The sequence below is a fragment of the Trachypithecus francoisi genome, unplaced genomic scaffold (genome assembly GCF_009764315.1).
Source record: "Trachypithecus francoisi isolate TF-2019V2 unplaced genomic scaffold, Tfra_2.0 Lachesis_group13, whole genome shotgun sequence".
Classification (NCBI taxonomy): Eukaryota; Metazoa; Chordata; class Mammalia; order Primates; family Cercopithecidae; genus Trachypithecus; species Trachypithecus francoisi.
Window position 1 is genome coordinate 18,043,443 of NW_022681458.1, and position 15,901 is coordinate 18,059,343.

Consider the following 15,901-nt stretch of genomic DNA (forward strand, 5'->3'; position numbering starts at 1 on the left):
CTAATTTTTTTAAACGCATGTGCCATACTTGGCACTGGTATACCCATTTCATGCAACTGCCAGTTTTACTGTTTGACTTATAATATGTTCCAATGCTTTGGCAGAGTTCATTGCTAAATAAATCTCAATCTGACATTTCATGATAAATTTCCACTATGAAAAACTGTTACAAAGAGTGCCATGTACACATTTAAAAAGTTACAAATATTAGAAAATTCATCTTTAAACCCTGATTATCAGTATTTCATAGCACGTGTTTTAAAAAACTTAAACTCTAACATAAATTTAAAACTATCTAAAAAATTCGGCAATGAATCAAAACGACGTGAATATATTCATTTTTTTCTTTATCATGAGAATTTGTATTGATAGAGAACTCTATGCCCAATGAAGGCAGATACTTTTTTGAAGGCCATAAAACAGTAACATCAGGAAGAGGATACTTCTGGTTACCATCACATAAATAAATTCAGAACTGTATCATCACTAAAGAAAATACTAAATGGCTAAAGACTGGAATCATTTATAAACAAACACAATTCATTTCTAACTTAGGCTGTACCCCCAACGTCTGTTTCTAAATTAGTTTTTCTGGTAACAGATTTTATTTTCTCATAATAATTCATGTCAATCGTCGTAGACAGGTTCCCAGCCCCCTCATCATCATCACGAGGTGGGGATGCTGTGCGTTAGGCTGCAGCTTAATACAGCTTACAGTAGGAGCCCCAAGACCTGCCTGGAGTGCCGAGTAGGCTCAAGTGTAGAGTAGGGGTAAGCACTAAGCAGCACACTGCTCACTGCCACTTTTTTACTCCCTATTCCCCTGGAGTAGTTCTGTGAAGTTTCCCCTCCTGAGGGACAGGTAGGTAGGGGTACCAAGGCAGCAGGAAGGAAGGTTTTAGTTTCTTTACCTCCCTACATGGGACACTGCAGTGAGACATAAAGCAGAAAACAGACACAGACAGAAAGATCAAGGAAGCCTTACAAGGAGAGTCAGCTAATGGCTGGAATGAGAAGGAGGCTGTTCCCACAAGCAACAGATAGGAAGAGTTCTCGGAACATTTTTACAAAGAAGGTCCATACAGGTAGGAAAAGTCTATGGACATCAAATGTTTTAAGTAAAAGCAGTATGAATTCCATGTTCTTACCTGTTTGCATACGCACAAATGTTATCTACTAGTGGAAGATTCTTCAGAGCTGCCTCTACTTTCCCAAGAGAAACATATTCTCCTGCCTGTAGTTTTACAAGGTCTTTTTTACGATCTGCAAAACAGAGAAGAAAGGTGGAGAGGAGAAAACAATGAGTAATAATATTAATAACATTTAATACATATATAAATACTGGCCATTCTCTAAGTAATTTGCTATCAAATTATTTAAAACTTTGCAAAATTTAGCATTAATGGTTATGCTGAAATTAAAAGCACATATTACAATTAGGCCCTAATTTTTGTACTGCTAAATACATGTTTTTAAAAGAAAAACAGGCCAGGTGCAGTGGCTCACACCTGTAATCCCAGAACTTTGGGAGGCCGAGACAGGCAGATCACTTGAGGTCAGGAGTTCGAGACTACCTTGGCCAACATGGTGAAACACCGTCATTACTAAAAATACAAAAATTAGCTGGGCATGGTGGCACACACCTGTAATCCCAGCTACTCAGGAGGCTGAGGCAGGAGAACTGCATGAACCCAGGAGGCGGAGGTTGCAGTGAGCTGAGATCATGCCACTGCACTCCAGCCTGGGTGACAGAGCAAGACTACATCTCAAAAAACATAAAGAAAGAAAACCAATAATTTCTACTTAATGGACTCCATTAGCAGGGTTTCAAGTATGTTTTTCTGAAGGGGTTTATTCCTGGTATCCATTAGTACCAGGCAGGTGAGGAAGATATTCAATGCCATCTGCAAGCTCACAATCTATCTGGAGACATGCATAATGCAAAAACATACTACTTCAATACACTGGTACTACAATGGTAGCGCTAAGGGTTAAGACTCTCCAACCTGGGGATTCGGAAAAAATTCTTGCAAGTGAGGGCTGAGCTGAGGGTTGGTTGGTTGGTTTTGAGATTTTGAGATAGGGTCTCACTCTGTTGCCCATACTGGAGTACAGTGGCACAATCACGGCCTCCTGGGCTCCTGTGATTCTCCCACCTCAGCCCCCTGAGTAGCTGGGATTACAGGCCTGAGTCACTATGCTCAGCCACTTGAGCTGAGTCCTAAGGGAAGAGTGAGAGGTAGTCAGGTGGAACAACACTGGCAAAAGCCAGAAAAATATCAGCTCTGATTTCAGCTGCATCAAGGAGGAGGAGGAAACAACTGATGATGAAGGAGAAGACGCAAAGAATGTTAACAGGGGCACCCTGCACTGAGCTTCGAGGAGACATTAAATGGTTGTGGCTGGTAAGATCCATGTTTAGTGATTACATGGTGGCAGTGAGAGGGTGTGTTTAAGGAGGTAAGCATGGCGACAGAGAAGAAATTCTTGGGAGAGGGTGGCAGAAGGTATACGCCTGACCAAGGATCAGGTAAGAGAGACAAAGACAGAAGAGTAGGATTTTGAGACATAGCTCATAAAATAAACTAGTGAGATATAAAATAGGCATGGGAAGCTGACTGAAGAGACTAGTCTTGAGTCTCCTCCCGACTTTCCAGTTAGCAAGACAGGGACAGAAATGCCATTACTTTTTTTTTTTTTTTTGGACGGAGTCTTGCTCTGTCGCCCAGGTTGGAGTGCAGTGGTGTGATCTCTGCTCCCTGCAAGCTCCGCCTCCCAGGTTCACGCCATTCTCCTGCCTCAGCCTCCCCAGTAGCTGGGATTATGGGTGCCCGACAAAGACACCATGCATGGCTAATTGAAATGCAATTAATTAAAAAAAAAAAAAAGAAGAACCTAAAAGGAGAAGCAGAATAAGGTATTTTTCAAGCCATTTGAGTCATAGCACTTGAGCTGCCTCGCTTTCCTTTGTTCTCCTGGGGAAGGCACGGGTGCAGTTCAGACTGTGAGAGCTCCATCCACTAACCTCTAGATGTCAGAAACGCAGGCAGGAAAGAATGACTAAGGGTTATCTAACAGTAATTTAAAATACCACTGTTGCTGAACCATCTTTGAGAACTCATAACACGTCAGGCCTCATAAATTCTACAGTCCATAATATTTTATATTAAAGGAGTGACGCAACAACCCAAACTAAGATTACATAAAGATTTATATTATTAAACACCTTCTCTAAATACATTGTACCTCTTGTGTAAACTATTTCAGAAACATTCATTTTCAAAAATATATTAGATGACTTACCAATAATCTTTAAGCATCCATCAGGATCAAACTCTCCAATGTCCCCAGTACAGAGCCACCTCTGTCCATTTTCATCTTCAAAGAAATCAGCTTTTGTTTTTGCTTCATTTTTGTAGTATCCCATTGTCACATTTTGGCCCCCAATAAGAATTTCACCCCTGGGGTGTGGTTTATCAGTATTAAAGTATCCACCTAATAAAATAATAATTGAGTTAATTATTTTGAGTTGAGCTAAACACATGAAAATTTGAAACTATTAGTTTCTAAATAGGGTCATCTATTTTAATCCAATTAGAACTTCCCAAAGGAAAAAAGGCAGACACTGTGAATGAGCAAAGTTTATCAATTTAACAGTAGGCACAAAATCTCAGTTGCTAAACCATAAGCATTTATGTTTTCAAACTTCTATTCCAAGAAAAATCCAACATCTTCCATTTGTTGTATAAAATTATAAATATAACAGAAGACAAATTTGAAAGATTCTGCATTGTCTTAAATATCATATTGATAAACTGATAAAAGTATTAAGTCATGCAATTAATAGAACAAATCCCTATGTAAGAATGAGTTACTGCTGGGCGCAGTGGCTCATGTGTGTAATCATAGCACTTTGGGAGGCCAAGGAGGGTGGATCGCCCGAGGTCAGGAGTTTGAGGGCAGCCTGGTCAACATGGTGAAACCCCATCTCTACTAAAAATACAATAATTAGCCTGCAGTGGTGGTACATGCCTGTAATCCCAGCTATTAGGGAGGCTGAGAGAGGAGAATCGTTCAAACCCACGAGGTGGAGATTGCAGTGAGCCAAGACCACTGACACTGCACTCCAGCCTGGGCAACAAGAGCGAAACTCCGTGTCAAAAAAAAAAAAAAAAGTGAGTTACTACATATTAAGATTTATTCTTACAGATAATTTCAAAATGACTCCAAGCCTAAATTTATTAAATATTTTCACTAATTCTGCTAAAGATAGCTAAAAGACATCCAAGCCTTGGAATCTTTATTTATTTATTTATTTATTTTGGAGGCAAGAGTCTCACTCTATCACCCAGGCTGGAGTGCAGTGGTGCAATCTCAGCTCAATTTATTTATTTATTTATTTATTTTGGAGGCAAGAGTCTCACTCTATCACCCAGGCTGGAGTGCAGTGGTGCAATCTCAGCTCACTGCAACCTCCACCTCCCGGGTTCAAGTGACTCTCCTGCCTCACGAGGCCTCCCGAGTAGCTGGAATTACAGGCACGCACCACCACGCCTGGCTGATTTCTGTATTTTTAGTAGAGACGGGGTTTCACCATGTTGGTCAGGCTGGTCTCAAACTCCTGACCTCGTGATCTATCCGTCTTGGCCTCCCAAAGTGCTGGGATTACAGGAGTGAGTCACCGTGCCCAGCCAGAATCTTTATCTTTACTTGATCTCTATCTTTACTTGATGTAGAGGAAAGGTGCATCACAATAAAATGTGTGTATTTTGATGATTTGTGTATTTTAACAGGATCAAATTTTTAAGTGACCATTATTTTAAATGGCATGAGGATAAACAGACTTTTATGGAATTACAGTAAAAATGTCCTTCTGATAATACAAGGTTGATGCCCTCAGAAAAAAAGAAAGAAAAAAAATTATGTAAAAATCCACAATTTCATAAAATAAATTTTAAAATTTTACTTCTGCAAAATAAAGTTATGATCACTCCTAATTTACTGACATTATTCACTTACTAGTACATTTCTCAAGTTTTTGCCATAATTCTCACTTGCATCTATGTAATAAGTAAAATAAAAACAATTACAGTTCCTCAGAAACATCTTTGAAACAAGAAAAATAAACGCATAAACGCAGTCATATAGTTCGAGATAAAACACGTCTATTACAAAGGACAAAAATGAGCACTTATGGGTGTTTACATTCTAAAGGAAGAAAGTGAAGCACTAATTTTAAAGTGATTCTAATTTTAAAGTTTAATACTTTAAAAATTAATGCTCTGTGGTTAAGTTTATTACCTTCCTCCCAGTTTTTTAATTTGATTTCACAGCAAACTAATGGTGCTCCCACTCTGCCAGTATTGTAGTCCCACACTAGGAATTAAATGAAAAAAAAGGTATTTGAGAACAGTAGATAATACATTGCTTCATTTTTCTAAATTACCAAAAATGATTATTTATCCCAAGGCTGAGATATCCCCAGAGAATCTTTAAAAGCAGAAGTCACATATTAGTGAAGCACAGGCCGTGAGGCCTGCAGAGTCGTATTTTCTGGCCTACATTGAGGATTTTTTTTTTTTTTTTAATTAGTTATTGCCATTCTTAAAAATCAGGAAATTTTAGATGTAAGTGTGGAATCACCAGCAACAATGGGCCCACATTTCGGGAACAGCAGAACTGACAGCCTCTGTTAGATAGGGCATGCCTGCTCCTGTTCTCCCAGAATCAATCCTTACCCATCACATTGTCTTACATTAGGGCCCACTTGACTCATTTAAATAGGTAGCTGCCTGGTTCATGAGTTTGAAGTCCCTGTCCTAAAGGATGATGAAAGCAATGGTTTACATCTATTTTACTTTCTTATTAGGCCTCACAGACGTGCAGTACAAAACACCTCTCTAATCTTTTCTCATGTAATGTATCACCATTTCAAAGTGAGACCTCTGCAGGGTTCCATCAGCTTATGCTATCATACCCTGTTTAAAATTAATACAGCAATAGCTCAAGAGCCAGGCTGAAGAAACAGACTGGTAGCTTTCAAGGATGTGAGGAAAGAACCCTCTACTATTATGAATTACTACTGCATTATGTTTCCTCTTCAAAGACCAAATATCAGAAATGAAAGGCTGATATTTAACACTTTAAAGACTTTTATTTACAACATAAATTGTTACTGATTAATCATTCAATTTGAATCTTAAAAATAGAAGAAATTAAGGATCCTCAGAAGAAATCCTATAAGCATGTATTTGAAGATTGCTTATTTCCTACAAAACATGACTTAGAAGTAGCTTCCAAAAATACATAAAACACAGAAAACATAACCGAAAAACAGAAAAATGAAGTAATACGTGAAAATGGTATACAGAGGCACTCAAAATAAATAGGGAAAAATCAGTTATGAGGTTTTGTATCTATCTGTATATAGCAAATACAAAGTAGGAGAAGCATAGCTGTATCTTGTACCGGAAAGCGAAATAACTTTCTCCCATAAAAGGGACACAAGAGGACCTATGCGATTCATCTCAGAACTGCTAATTAGTTGGTAGATCTCCTCCTCAACCACAATCACATGATAAACTCTGGTAATAATATTCCCTAGACCTGAACCTAGCTCCTTTCTAACACTTAACAGAAATCCTCATAAACATTTCTAAACCTGAGCCTGAATATACTTACTACACAAATACACAAAAACACCTTAATTTTCCTACATAAAAATTTAATCACTGATGTGAGAAAATAAATGTACACAAAACAGTCAATGTTTGTTACTAAAGTTTCTTTTCCAGAATGCTAAGTGGTTTTTAACATTACATATCAGAGTTTGATATAAAAACTTCTCTAGATGAATTATTTACTCTAGATGCAGCTAATACATTCTAAAAATTGGTATCAATGATCATAGTACTTGGGATTTACCATTATTTTGCCTCACAAACACCTTACTACTCTTCTCCTATATATTTGCAGAAAGTATCCCATACCCCCAACAAAACGTCTGGCATCACACTCCAGCCTCTGATCATGGAGAACACTACCTTCTGTAATTGTTCCGGCCCCAGCAGATTCAGTGAGTCCGTATCCCTGACCAACAGGACAGCAGAAACAGATGTTCATGAACCGTTGCGTGGTTGCAGAAAGTGGAGCGCCACCACACAACAGGAGACGAATATTTCCCCCTAGCAAGCTTCGAACTTTCCGGAAAACAAAGCTAAAGAAAAAAATTAGAGAACCATGGGATTTTAAAACTGAATGGGATTTTCCAAATCACTGAAACTAATCCCGTTTTGATATGAGAGATTTTGAGATGAAGTGACTTATCCAAGGTCACACAGCCAACGTGGAGATTCTCTTGAGCTGGCCCAAATCTTAATTTTTTGAAGTTCAAAAAGGTAAAGAGTTTATGATTTCCTCTTAAGAGCTTTTCAATTAATATTAAAATTTGAATTGTCAGGTTTAGTTTTATATAGTGACAGGAAAACCCTTGCTTATAGCCACTTTTATATTGTTATTTACATAAAATATTTATCATATATCTTTTTTTTTTTTTTTGAGACGGAGTCTTGCTCTGTTGCCCAGGCTGGAGTGCAGTGGCTGGATCTCAGCTCACTGCAAGCTCCTCCTCCCGGGTTCACGCCATTCTCCTGCCTCAGCCTCCCGAGTAGCTGGGACTACAGGCGCCCACCACCTCGCCCGGCTAATTTTTTGTATTTTTTTAGTAGAGACGGGGTTTCACCGTGTTAGCCAGGATGGTCTCGATCTCCTGACCTCGTGATTCATCCGTCTCGGCCTCCCAAAGTGCTGGGATTACAGGCTTGAGCCACCGCGCCCGGCCTTCATCATATATCAATACTGAACAATCCTATCATCTTTATGAAATACATTAAAATCAAATTAATTTTTGCTTTAATGTACTTTATTAGAAATGTGTATAATTTGTATACAACAATCTGTTTTTAAAGTTTCACTAATTCAAGCTTTGAAATGTTTATTGTTAAAAATAATCTAGTAAATTATCTGTGAAGCATCAAAAAAAGGAAACCAGTTAAACATCTAATTGATGTTTCTGAAAACACACTAATAAAAAGATTGCATGCTGCCTTGATCAAAAAGGAGAGGTAGTATCCTCTGGATACCAAAATCCTCAGATGTATAAGTCCCTTATATAAAATGGCATAGTATTTGCATAAAGCCTACACACATCCTCCAAAATACTTTAAATTATCTCTAGCTTACAATACCTAATACAATATAAATTCTATGTAAATAGTTGTTATACTGTATTATTTGTCTTTTTCATTGTTGTATTGTTATAGTCTATTGTTCTTCTCCCCAGAATATTTTTGATCCATGGTTGGTTGAATCTAAAGATGTGGAACCTGTCAATACAGAGGGCCGACTTTATAACTCACTGAAGAAATAAGTAACGTAAGGCAGGATAAAAACTTACAAAGTTCTAAATTACGTGAAGCATCTGAAAACTATATTAATATTCCCATAAAAAATACTTTGAATGTAATACTTCCATTTTCTAACTTCTAAGCTATTTTATGATAAAATCATAAATCTATGTACTCTATTAACACTATACAAATACAGGTTGAAACAAAACTGATCATTTAAAACTTTAAATACAAAACATTTAATTATATTCATACTGAAATAAATATAAAAGCAAAAGAGAAACTATTTCTCAAAATAACTAAAACTACCTAAGTGTTCACAGAAAATACAAACACACAAATAGCAAAATCTTAAGTGAAAACACACTTATAATGACAATGCAGGTTTTTTTAAACTGTTCATACTGTTATACAGGTTTTTGGTTTGCTTGTTTTTTAAAGAGAGAGAGTCTCACTTTTACCCAGGGTGGTGTGCAGTGGTGTAGTCATTGCTCCCAGGACCAAATGATCCTCCCACTTCAGTCCCTGAAGTAACTGGGACTACAGATATGTGACACCATGCCCAGCTAAGCAAAGAAGGAGTCTTGCTATGTTGCCCAGGCTGGTCTTGAACTCCTGGCCTCAAGAAATCCTCCCACGTCAAGACGGATTTCTTTTTTTTTTTTTGAGATAAGAGTCTCGCGCGCTGTCGCCCAGGCTGGAGTGCAGTAGCACGATCTCGCTCACTGCAACCTCTGCCTCCTAAATTCAAGCGATTCTCCTGTTTCAGCCTCCCTAATAGCTGAGACTACAGGCACATGCCACCACCCCGGCTAAGTTTTGTAATTTTAGTAGAGATGGGGTTTTGCCACGTTGGCCAGGCTGGTCTTGAATTCCTGACCTCAGGTGATCTGCCTGCCTTGGCCTCCCAAAGTGCTGAGATTACAAGTGTGAGCCATCGTGTTCAGCCAAGATGGATTTTTTTTTCTTTTTTTGAGACAAAGTCTCACTCTGTCGCCCAGGCTGCAGTGCAGTGGGGCGATCTCGGCTCACTGCAAGCTCCACCTCCCCGGTTTGCGCCATTCTCCTGCCTCAGCCTCCCGAGTAGCTGGGACTACAGGCGCCCGCCACCACGTCTAACTAATTTCTTTTTGTATTTTTAGTAGAGATGGAGTTTCACCATGTGAGTCAGGATGGTCTCGATCTCCTGACCTTGTGATCCGCCCGCCTCAGCCTCTCACAAAGTGCTGGGATTACAGGCGTGAGCCACCGCGCCTGGCCTGGGATGGATTTTTTTAAAGAGTTCTCTTGACTTTATGAAATAAATTTATTTTTTATAACTATCTCAATTAATTGGGCTATTAATGTGAACTAAACGATTAAATCATCAAGGGGAGAAAGAAGGAGGTAAGAGAGTCTTTACTTACCTGTTGCACAGTGGAGTATTACGTCCTTTTGAAATCTGTTCCATTTTGTAATTGTAGGCCAGAATAAACAGATTACGTTGAAAACTACTCATTTCATTCACTTTATTCATGACATTTTTGTAGATCCGATCCATGATTTCCTAAATGTATAAAAATGAGTTTTGCACAGTTAATAATAACAGCTGCCTTACATATTCAAATCTTAGCATCAGATTAATATTTTTAGCAATATTAAGGCATTTTAAAAGACGTATTCTTCAACTGTGGATGTGCTTCAGCAAGAAGAAAAAAAAACTTTTTTGAATTTTTCATAAAGATGTATCCTATCAAGATCAAACTTTTAAAATAGAACCACCATTACTTTAAAAATAAAGTTTCCACAAAAATAATTTTTTTTTTTTTTTTTTTTTTTTTTTTTTTTGAGACGGAGTCTCGCTCTGTCGCCCAGGCTGGAGTGCAGTGACCGGATTCCAGCTCACTGCAAGCTCCTCCTCCCGGGTTTACGCCATTCTCCTGCCTCAGCCTCCCGAGTAGCTGGGACTACAGGCGCCCGCCACGATGCCCGGCTAGTTTTTTGTATGGTTTTTAGTAGAGACGGGGTTAAAATAATTTTTAAAAGCAGATATATATCTAGATACTCATATAAATTGTAAGATATTAATTCTTTATATTGCTTTGCTTATCTTACTGATTCTGAACTAAAACCTACTCACAAAATAAACAACCATCTGAAACGGTTTTTCAAAATTTCCTAACTTTATCTTACGAAAGTATACAGAACCACATTCTTTGCTCACAAAAAGACCAAGCAACGTTTTAGGGTTTTTGTTTGGCTATTCGTCTTTCGATATTGCACCAGGAAGTTTTCCTTGTCTGTGCTGCATTTTGCTGGCTAGTTCCATTACTGTGAAGTATACTTTAATAACTTAATGTTTCCTCCATAACTTTAAATTATATGTCATTTTTAAGTGAACTAAGAATTTAAGTAGGATACTAAAGAAATTATAATTATAGGCCGGGCACGGTGGCTCAAGCCTGTAATCCCAGCACTTTGGGAGGCCGAGACGGGCGGATCACGAGGTCAGGAGATCGAGACCATCCTGGCTAACACGGTGAAACCCCGTCTCTACTAAAAAATACAAAAAAATTAGCCGGGCGAGGTGGCGGGCGCCTGTAGTCCCAGCTACTCGGGAGGCTGAGGCAGGAGAATGGCGTGAACCCGGGAGGCGGAGCTTGCAGTGAGCTGAGATCCGGCCACTGCACTCCAGCCTGGGCGGCAGAGCCAGACTCCGTCTCAAAAAAAAAAAAAAAAAAAAAAAAGAAATTGTAATTATAGAAAGAAACTATAAAACTACTGATTATTTAAATTTGACTTTGAAGTAACTATGTAATTATTCTTGACATAAGTATTTAGGTATCTGACAATAATTCCCATCATTTCCACACAAACTCAGCCTATGTTATAAGGAGCCAGAAAATCACTGCTGTCCCATCTCCCTTGACTTATTCCCAGGCCCCTGTATTACGTAAGGACACACAGCCCCTATTAAGTCATTCCAAGCTGCACCAGCTTCTCTGTCACTTTGTTTGGTAAGTTTAGGCCAGACTTTCCCTGAGGACTCAGGAGGTAACTATACAGCTTGCTTCAAGGAGGTGATCTCTCACTTTCCCTCCTAGCTCTCAACAGGCTTCAAGTGTCAAGGAATTCACAAACAGATGTCATGGAAATAATGTTTTATTTTAACCAGAAGGCATTTAGGGAAAGGAGCTGATAATTACATATAGAAGCTGAAATTAAGTTGAGTGCTTAGTAAAAATAAGAAAGCTAAAGCAGAACTGAAGAAATCCTATAGCGCCTAGGCAATATGCATAATCAATAAGGAATAAATCCTACATGAACTACCTTGTCAACAATATATCTTTCACTGGCACTAACACTCTGTAGCAGGTGATACTCCCTGAATACTCAATGTTAAATAAGGGTCACTTCTTACCGGAACTGCTGCCATCAGTGTTGGTTTCAACATGGATGTATCCCCTTTGCTTCCTTTTTTAATTTTTGAAGACTATAAAATAAGAAAAAGTGATCTATATAAAGCGATCCTTATTTTTAAAATTCAATGGTATTCCTAGGTCAAAAAGTCAATTATAAATTATTTTAATGTACTTATCGTCTAAGAAGCACTTAAAAGGCTAAAGCTCATTTTAAAATGAGCCATCGTTCTCATCATATACTGTCATACTGACTAAAAAAAACACATTAAAATTCATGATGATTTTTTAGGATTTCAAGTCACAGACACTGAACTTACCTGATCTGCTAAAGTCTGTGGTGAAGAGTAACCAATGCGGCATCCGTGAGACAGACAGACAAGCTCAGCACTTAATTCTAGAACATGGGCCAGAGGCAAATATCCAATGTAGACATCTTCCTCTCTAAAAGACAAGGGAGGCATCAGAAACAAAGTCAGGAGCCATCTATGCCAAAAGTGCCCTACAATGGGAGCAAGCTTGAAAGCACATGGAAGGGCCCCAGGGCATCAATTTGTTGGTCAAGTGTGCGTGTGTTTGTGAGAGAGAGAGATGACAAGAGAGGACAGACAGACGCTGGGGATGTTAGGGAAAAAGAATTACAGTTCAACCTAAAAGCAAGGAGGCAGACATTCTCAGGAAGGAGTGCTGTTCCAGTCCTACTTAAAAGCACTCAGGAATTATAAGCGCTGCTGAAGCAAAAGCACTGAGGCAGAAGCAGCAGTGGCTTAAACAAATAATAACATAGGGTTCTTCTGAAGAACAGAATAAAGCATCCAAGGAGGAAATGGTCTTTACATCTAGTGGGTTGCCAACCCACTGCTATCTGCCAGATATTTTACAGATAAGACTCTTGTTCTGGGAACTGGATTATGTAATAAATGAGAACTTAATATACAGAAAATGTGTTTGTATATGCTTCAAGAGCTGCCCCCATAACCAAAATATAGAAGGCAACTGAGGAAAACCTGTAAGAAAATTGTTGCACTTATTTTTTTCTGAAATGTATGCATACATAAGAGACACTTCTCCATCCCCAAGTTCAATCCCATAGCAATTACGTGTGTGTGTGCGTGTATGTTTGTAATTTCTGTGCATAAAAGCATCAAACATATCCAACCACTGTACCCTATCAGTCATCAGAATACCGACTGCATCTCTGGCAATGTTTCTTTGACAGTCCCTCAAACCTCCATCTGGTTTCCTCCATCAGTCTCTTTCCCACTCCACTCTACTTTCCGCTGCTATCACTGGAGTTTGTATTAACAAGAAAAATCGGAGACCGAATAGTGAAGCTCAACAAATACTGAGTGGATAATTTAAATTACCTGTTCACCTGAATTGTATTTAGATATAAAAACAACTACAGCGGCAAATACAAGCTGATTAAAACAACTTAAAGGATTTACAACTATAAAAAGTTAAGTTCTGTACTTTTTAAAACATATCTATATGATATATTTTCAACCTCACAACTGTAACTATTTTGCCATTAATTTTAATCTTCTTTTTTATTTTTTAAGGAAATGCCTACTATAGACAGACTCTGAAGGACTAATTTAGCCGTATGTTAATAAAATGACACAAATGCTAACATTATAACAGACATAAATACTTAACTACTCAGTGTTACTTTACTCTGACATACCCCAGTTCTGGAATCCTTTCTGCCATCCCAGTTATACCAGCAATAATGTTACTATGTGAGATCATGACTCCCTTTGGAAGTCCTGTGGATCCACTTGTGTACATGATTACTGCAATATCTGAGGGCAATGGTTTGCTATGAGGTTGGTTTTCTGCATTGAAGAGAAAAAACAAACACATACACTTTTATGAGATTCAGCTGTATCAATAATTTCTTTTCATTATCAATTCAAATAACTCAATCAAACTGAATTAATTTAACTCAATTCAACAAATATTAATTATACTGAGATCAACAAAATAGATCAAGTCCCTGCACATATGGGAGATACATTCTACTGGGATATACAAACAGATTAACCTATGAAGAAAACTTCATAGCAAGTTTTCTTGCAAGACAAGGTGAGAAGATGACAATAGATGCTATTTGGATGGAAAAGTCTGGACAGCGTCTCTGTAGAGTTTACTTTAGCAAAGGCCTGAATAAAGTGAGGAAGGGAGCCATGAAAACCCTGGAACTGGGAGAACAGTGTTCTCATTAGAAGGAAATAAGGAAATGCAAAGACCCAAAAGTAGGAATGTGCTCAGCATATCTAAAGACCAGCAAGGAGTGTGGCTGGAACAGAGTGAGCAAGAGGAAGAGTGGCAAGAAACAATGGTCAAGTGGCTAGCAGGGACCACACATAGGACCTCAAAGGCCATGGGAAGAACTTTGGAGTACGTTCTGGATGTAAAGCAATGTTGTTTTGAACAAGAGTATGTTATTATCTGTGAAAAAAAAGATCACTTTGGCTGCTAACTTTGGAAAGGCAAAAAAAGTATCAGGGAGACAAGATTATCCCAGTAATTCAACTAAGAAATAAAGGTAGCTTAGAATAGAGTATCTAGGTGTTTGCTAAAAATCATTCACTGCTTCAGAGTGGTGACTAACTTGGTTACACCCAGAGTCCTGCATTAAAAGACAATGTGAACCATTTGAAATCAGAAAACTATGAGCCTAAGGACAATAGCTGACAAGTTATAGAGGTGGCACAGCAGAAGAACAAAGAGAAATAGGTCATGGTTGGCATTGTTGATACATCTGAACCACTCCCAGAAATACTCTACATGTGGACTTATAAATGAGTGTGAAAAAAGTATTTCAACATACTCCCAATAGAATACCCTTCCTCTCCTGTCAATCAAGATATATTTCTTAAATAATGTTTACACTTGGAAGTCTTTACTCCCAAATCAGCCCTTCACTCCTTCAATCCACAGCACCCTTCTCCAATAACACCACTTCTTGGAAACTATCATCCTTGTGTCATCTGACCTCTGCATGCAGCCCCTGATCCTGCTGATGACTCACCAAGATCTCCTTTCCCTTGGCTTCCGGGAACCACATAATACTAAATAGTTTCTTCTTTCCTCTCTGACTAGTCCTTGGTATCCTTTGAAGCCACCATTCCCTGTTGGTGACCTCACTCCCTACTCCCACAGCTATAATTAAAGCCAAACCGCTTCTAGCTTCCAAATCTCTAACTCCAAACATAACTCAAGTACTAGACTTGTACACACCACTGTCCACAATATATCTGCATCTAAATATCCCACTACCACTCAAATTCCAGGTGCCTAAAATTTGAGGTAAGTGAATGCTTATATCTAATTAATTACTGTTTCCAACTACAGAGGAAATACAGTTCCAGCATCCCAGCAGCTTTTGCAGTATCTCTAAACACTAGTATACTAGCTAACATTTTCTGACACTTTTTTGAGAGTAGGAATTTCTAGAGTCACCATGCCTAAGTGTGCTAGTTGCAGGGTAAGGTTGTCATCCCAGGAAAGGGAAGAATTGGAGCAGGGAGAAAAGGAGGCCTCCAGGTTTAGCCGTTCTGTTAAAACTACTTACAGATAATTCACATAGGACAAGATTAATGGCATTATTTATAAACTAACTTTAAAACCACCCAAAACTATCATAAAAAGGGAATGAAAAAAATTGAATAATGTAAAATATTTTAAATTTCAAATAAATACTACTTGTAAAACATTAATAATTAATGCTTTTATTTTTTCTTAAAACTTTCTTTAAAGACTCAAATATTCCTAGAGGAACCTGTTTTCCTAACTGATGTTAGAAAACTGATATGTCATTTGAGTTAACCTCAGGATCAAAACTTTGGCATAATTCTGGAGAATGTGGTCACCAGAAAGCACATGTAAGGAATAAGAAAAGTGTAACATACCCATGCTGGCCTTGGCTCCCAGGGCCTCCACTGCAGCCATGGTATGCACAATGACACCCTTGGGGAACTCGGACCAGGTTGGTGGCTTTCCATCAACAGTGATGATGTGCCGCAGGCGTGGGACCAAAGAAACTATATCCTAGAAATACACCAACATTCATCGTGTTCATTATTTTTC

The 15,901-nt window shown here is 38.4% G+C and overlaps 1 protein-coding gene across 1 annotated transcript in view; it reads right to left on the bottom strand.

Annotated features, from left to right (window-relative positions):
- ACSL3 (acyl-CoA synthetase long chain family member 3) overlaps positions 1-15,901 on the bottom strand; it is an 83,416-nt gene that overhangs the window by 10,411 nt on the left and 57,104 nt on the right. The window contains exons 6-14 of the mRNA XM_033230064.1: positions 15,724-15,862; positions 13,494-13,644; positions 12,127-12,250; positions 11,809-11,880; positions 9,815-9,954; positions 7,044-7,216; positions 5,302-5,376; positions 3,304-3,495; positions 1,149-1,263 (exon numbers count right to left, since the gene is read on the bottom strand). Coding sequence (XP_033085955.1) covers positions 1,149-1,263; positions 3,304-3,495; positions 5,302-5,376; positions 7,044-7,216; positions 9,815-9,954; positions 11,809-11,880; positions 12,127-12,250; positions 13,494-13,644; positions 15,724-15,862 — 1,181 coding nt within the window. The remainder of the gene's footprint in view (positions 1-1,148; positions 1,264-3,303; positions 3,496-5,301; positions 5,377-7,043; positions 7,217-9,814; positions 9,955-11,808; positions 11,881-12,126; positions 12,251-13,493; positions 13,645-15,723; positions 15,863-15,901) is intronic.